This window comes from Nicotiana attenuata, chromosome 8 (assembly GCF_001879085.1).
Source record: "Nicotiana attenuata strain UT chromosome 8, NIATTr2, whole genome shotgun sequence".
Taxonomy (NCBI): Eukaryota; Viridiplantae; Streptophyta; class Magnoliopsida; order Solanales; family Solanaceae; genus Nicotiana; species Nicotiana attenuata.
In genome coordinates this window covers 38,956,205-38,962,506 of record NC_031996.1, presented here as the reverse complement: position 1 = coordinate 38,962,506, position 6,302 = coordinate 38,956,205, and the positions used below count along the sequence as shown (strand labels likewise).

At 34.6% G+C, this 6,302-nt stretch overlaps 1 protein-coding gene across 2 annotated transcripts in view; it reads left to right on the top strand.

Annotated features, from left to right (window-relative positions):
• Nucleotides 1-5,598, top strand: part of LOC109231290 (adenylylsulfatase HINT3) — a 9,463-nt gene extending 3,865 nt beyond the window's left edge. The window contains exons 5-7 of one of the 2 annotated variants that reach the window (XM_019396910.1): nt 4,907-4,950; nt 5,089-5,142; nt 5,213-5,598. In XM_019396910.1, coding sequence (XP_019252455.1) covers nt 4,907-4,950; nt 5,089-5,142; nt 5,213-5,344 — 230 coding nt within the window. In that variant the 3' untranslated portion in view covers nt 5,345-5,598. Of the gene's footprint in view, nt 1-4,906; nt 4,963-5,088; nt 5,143-5,212 lie in introns of both variants that reach the window. The other variant, XM_019396909.1, reaches the window with a different exon arrangement.

Genomic DNA, 6,302 nt, shown 5'->3' with positions numbered 1-6,302 from the left:
GGGGAAGTGCATCATTCTCTTAATTGCTCTTGATTAGTTGGTTATGGAAATATGCTGTTAATGTAGTTCTCCACCGTCTTTGAGTAATGAGTCTTTCATGTCTTGTGGTTTTAAATGCTAATAAGGCTATTAGCATTAAGCAGGCCATCTTTTGTTGGATTCTGAACACGCTTTCTATAAGCTTTATATTTTTCACGGGTAGAAGCATAACATGACTTGCATCTGCTAAATGCTATTCGTCTTTCATAATTATACACACAAAAAAAGGACAAGAGAGCTCTAGATTTCACAAAGAGAATAAGTTGGACAGAAGCGAGAGGCAAATTGTTGATATTGTTAAAGTGTTTCTTGCTCTCTGAATTGCTATGTTGGAATGAAAGAGCAGCACCTCCTTTTGTAGGAGCGAAACGTGGGCACCAAGCACAAATGAAAGAGAAAAAATTGCTCCAAAACTCAGCCACCACAAAATTCGTTCTTTAGGCTCCAAGAGTAATTGTCAGCCAAGTCTTTGGGAAAATAGACTCATGCCTATATAAAGGGTGTTTCGATTGGCTTAAAAGCGGGTCAAACCAGCTTAAAAAACACCTTTTAGCTTGTTTGAGTGTTTGGTTACTTTAAAAATAGCTTTTAACCTAACTGCTTTTAAGCCCAAATAAGCTAAAAGCAACAAGTTGGGCAACCCCAACTTAATTTTCTTAGCTTAAAAGCCACCTATCTTTGACCAAGTATTTTACCCTCTTATCCCTAATAATATTTTATTATTCCAAAAATATCCTTCACAACAAAACCCCAACTTTACTTTATTCTTTCCCGTTCTTCTCCATTCCTGCGTCTTCCTCCATCTTGTATTTCTTCATTTTATTCTTTTTCGTTCCCGTTCTTCTCCAGATAGTGACTGTTGTTTTGCTTCACACTTTTAGTTTCTGTGTGCCGCCACTCATCGTGTTGGGATTACCTAAAGTATTACCCAATTGTTTTCTTTTCATTTCATGCTACTTTCATTTTTTTTATATCAATAATCATGCAATTCAGATCGATCTTATTTTGGGTATATAAATAAGCCTAACTCCTCTCATAAATTTTGTCGTATTTCCTGTTGTTAGTATTTAGTACTCCCTCCGTTTCAATTTAGATGAGGTAGCTTGACTCGGTACGGAGTTTACGAAAAAAAAGAAGACTTTTGAAACTTGTGGTCTTAAAAGGTTAAGGGGTAAAAGCTTTGTGGGGCCATGACATTTTTGTGGTTATAAAAGCTTTTCATAAAGTGTAAAAGGGGTAAAATGAAGAGTTTAAAGTTGAATATTTTCAAATTTAGAAATATGTCATTTATTTTGGAACGGACTAAAAGGAAAGTACCTCATCTAATTTGAAACGCAGGGAGTACTACTTATTCTCCCCCCCCCCCTCCCTTTTCCCTTTTACCTTTTCTCTCTTCTTCTTCTTCCCCCATCGTCTTCTTCCTCTTCTTCTCCTTCTTATTCTCACTCTTTCTAAGCCGAGGGTCTATTGGAAACAACCTCTCTACCTTCACTAGGTAGGGATAAGGTCTGCATACACACATAGCCTCCCCAGACCCCACTTGTGGGATACTGGGTTTGTTGTTGTTGTTGTTGTCTCTCATATTGAAATTAAGGAGGTTGCATTGAAGAGCTTAATCCAAAATGTTAGTTCATTTATTTCCCTTGTTATGTAAGTAAATGTGATATTCATTTCATATGTTTCCGCAACAAGCTTGGAATTTCAAGAAAGAAGTTAACATTTACATGGTTGAAAGTGGTGAAAAATGAGAGTTCAAGAATTTTTATTTATAAAAATTATCTTAGGTGATCAGTTTAAAGTTTAAACTGAAAAAGAATTAAAATATTAATTATTTTGTATTCATATTAGTTTAGAATTAATATTATAGTAATAAGTTTCTTTATAGTGTTAACAACTTTAAGGATATTTCAGTCATTTTAATAGAAAGAGTGCTGGTAAGCACTTGTTTACCAAACATTTCAACAACTTGTTTTCAGCCAACACTTTTATCCAAACACGTAACTGCTTATTTATGCAACCAGCTCCAGCACTTAAAAAGTGCTTTTAAGAACTTGTGCTTAAAGCTACTTTTTTTAAGACAGTCCAAACGGGCTCATAATGGGATGAATCCCTCTTTTTGTAAAGCCAAAGAATGGCCATATTACAAATTTCTACCTTGGTCTACTTTTGGCCGATATAAAAAATTTACTCCACCCTCTTCACAAAAGCCCTGATGGGCTAAATTATTTGTCATGAAAACCAATCAGATACAAGCAAAGCTTGAACTTGGTTACTGGAAGAGACTTCGTAAACTTGTCACCAAGGTTGTCTCTAGTGTTGATTCTTTTGAACAAAGACTTCCCTTCAAGGATGGCTTATCGAATGAAGTGATACTTCATATCAATATGCTTTATCCTCTCATGATACATCTGATCTTTACTCAAATAAATGACACTTTGATTATCACATAAAATAGTAGTAGAACCACCTCAGGGTTAGCTATGTTTAGCAAATAGACCCTTGACCCTTCAACCATAAAGCTTCTTTGATTGCCTCGATCGTTGCCATATATTATGCTTCGATAGTAGATAAAGCTACTATATGTTTGTAGTGTCACTTTCCTACTAATAGGACATCCACCATTTTGGCTACTGGACTGATTCGGTTAGATACGACTCAAATACCACTTTGTTGTCAATACCAAAGATAACCTTGTTGACATGTTTTGAAGCCTTTTACAGTAATTTCAAGATTTGCCTGAATTTGATTGGACTTTATGAAAAAAGATTTAGAGCCCGTTTGAATTAGCTGAATAAGAAATTATGTGTATGGATAAAAGTGCTGAAATTGAAAATAAGCAATTAAAGTGTTTGACAAGAAAATGTTAATAAGCAGTTTTTTTGTTAAAATGACCTTAAATCTGGTAAAACTAAAATATAATGATTATTGTAAGATTTTTAATTCAAGATTTGTTCAAATACAAATTAAGTGATGTCTCAGTTCACTTTAATTGAGTTTTAAATTGATCATTTTGATAAATAAAAATAATTTATTTAATAAAATGTATAATGGTTGATAATTTGGCTTAAGTTTGAAAAAAAACCTTGCGCTAAAAAACAATTATAAATACAAAATAAACCTTAAAATCGATAAATATTAGCAACATGTATGTGTCTCCAGATCAAGGCTAAAATGTCAAGTCCGTAGATCAAACTCAAATTTGTATTGGTAATTTAGGTTTTTATCTGATTAGATGAGATCATTTTGATAAATAAAAATAATTTATGTAATAGAATAGTTATGGTTGATAATTTGGCTTAAGTTTGAAAAAAAGCCTTGCGCTAAAAAACCTATTATAAATACAAAATAAACCTTAAAATCGATAAATATTAGCAACATGTATGCGTCTCCAGGTCAAGGCTAAAATGTCAACTCCGTAGATCAAACTCAAATTTGTATTGGTAATTTAGGTTTTATCAGATTAGATGGTTTTGTAAGGCAAGAATACAGAAGAAGGTGAAAGCGAAGGTGAAAGAGTGGCATCTGGATGTTAGTAGAGTGAAGGGTATTTAGGAATAATAAGAAAGTATAAGGATAATAAAGTAAAATATTTTGCCAAACCTAAAGTGCTAAAGCTAAAATGCCATAAGTTGGAACCGATCAACTAATGCCTTTTGGTTTATTTTGAATTGTTTTGGCTTAAAAGCATTTGGCGCAAAAGTATTTGTTAAGTTTGCCAAACGCCAAAACAAGCCAAATAGTGTTTTTATGCTGGTTTGACTAGATTTTAAGTCAATCCAAACACCCCCTTAACCCATTAGGGCTTTTGCAGAAAGGGTGAAGCAAATTTACTATATCAGCCAAAAATATGCCTAAGGTGGAGAGTTGTAATGTGGTCATATTTTGGCTTTACCGAAAGTGTGGCCCATCCCATCATATAGGCATAAGCCTTATTGTCACAAAGACCTAGCTTACAATTGTTCTTGGAGGCCAAAAATGGATTTTGTGATAGAGGAATTTTGGAACAACTCTCTTTCTCTCAATTGTGCTTGGTACCCATGTTTTGCTCCTATAAAAAGAAGTGTTGCTCTTTCACAACACACCAATTCATAGAGCAAGAAACACTTTGACAGTATCTTTTGTAATAGAGAGTATTTGAGCAAGATTTGTTTTGGGAAATAGTTGTGTGAGTGCTTTTGTGAGGTTTCCTCTCGGGGTATTTGTGGTTAATTAGAGTACTTACTCTGATTTTTTTTTGGTATAGTAAATTTGCTCCTTTTCTCTTGTGGACGTAGGTCACATTGACAGAACCACGTAAATTGTGTGCCTCCTTTATTTGCATTTACTATCATTATCATCTTGCATTCTTTCTATTATTGTTGTTATAATGTTATTTTGTTGGATTCTGCACTATCCCGAACTCTCCGTCCTAACAAAGGAAGTTTATGCATCAAGTACAGTATAGAGCTGGAATATAGCACCCAAGGGTGTGGCCTAGTAGTCAATAAAGTGGGTTGAGAACCTTGAGGTCTCAAGTTCAAATTTTAATGGAGGCAAAAACACTAGGTAATTTCTTCCCATCTATCCACCTTGATGATAGAGTTACTTGGTACCTGTTACTGGAGGGAGGTGGTACGTATCCTGTTGCATTAGTCGAGGTGCGTGCAAGTTAGCCCAGATACCACGATTATCAAAAAGAAAAAAAGAGCTGGAATATATTAGGAAACCATGTCTTTGGAGTCAATACATTGGTAAAAGAATCGATTACAAACCACAGTACAAGCAGTTGGGGGCCTCCACTTTTATACTCGTGGATATTATCCATATTTCATGGAAAGCTATTCATTCATTGTCATAAGTTTACTCACAAATGTTGCTAAACATGCAGATTCATTCAACCTGTTAGTCAACAATGGGGAAGCTGCAGGCCAGGTTGTTTTTCACGTAGGTGCAAATAATTTCTTGATAATTGCTTGACCGTAAAGTTTTCCTTTAGTTCTTATGCTTTAATACATACTAATAACTTATAAAAATGCTAAAACAAATTTTGTTTGTGGATGACAAGTTCAGACCCATATTCATATAATTCCTCGTAAAGCAAGCGACTGCTTATGGGCTTCCGAGGTATGAATATCTCAATATATTCCTTATACATGTTAACTAGACACCGTTTGACAAAGTTGGATGTTTTCAGAGCTTGAGGAGACGACCACTGAAGTTAGACCAGGAAGCCAAGAAACTTGGAGAGAACATTCGGGAAAATTTACCATCTTTGGGCAACATAGAAGACAGCAAAGGCCAAGTTTCCGATCTGATTGGTAACTAGGGATGGTGCGCTCTTTTTTGTATATTTGTAACCTATGCAGAAGGCTATAAGCAATCTGGATATAATTGCAATTCCTTGTTCTCTGTTTTTTCCTCAGTCAATTACTGGTGAAATGAGTTGGGATTGTTGTAAATTAGCTCATAGTTTCCCTTGTTAAGTTACGTGAACAATATCTCTTTTTCTTTTTCCCGTCTTTTTTCCTCTTATGATTGTATTGTATTTCTAGTTGGGAATGAAATTAGAAATTAACAGCATTTCCAGTTGATCCCCAAAAAAGACCAGAGAGATTTTTATTTCATCACATTATACTAATGCAAAGCTGCATTGTTTTCATAAAAAGAAAGATGAATTGTGGGCATGAGGCAAAATAATACTAGGTAATTGTTATGAAATAATAAAAGAATAAGAAGAGTATTGCAGAGAAAAGTAGGGAGAGAGAATTCTTATTGATATGGGATGAATTACAATAGAATAGAACCCTCTATTTATAGGGAGAGGGTGACTTAGCCACCAAGCAATGAACCCTAGTATCTCTCTAAATATAGACATTCACCATAAATATAATTATATTTATAACACTCCCCCTTGAATGTCTATTCAACAGATAATGTGCCTCGTTAAAACCTTGACTAAAATAAAACCCAGTGGGAAAAAAATTCTAGAGAAGGAAAAAGAGTACACACATCTAATAATACGCCTTTTGGTTGCCTCGTTAAAAACCTTGCAAGGAAAACCCAGTGGGACAAAACCTTGTAAGGGAAAAAGAGTACAACGCGTATTAACTCCCCCTGATGAGAGCATCAATTCACATCCTTAAGCATTTGCATTCCAATCTTGTGCACCATCTTCAAAAGATCTTTGGTAGAGATTTGATGAACAAATCGGCTATATTAACTTGAATGAATATATTGCACCTTCAAATCATCATTCTTGATAGAGATGGATTATCTTCATATGA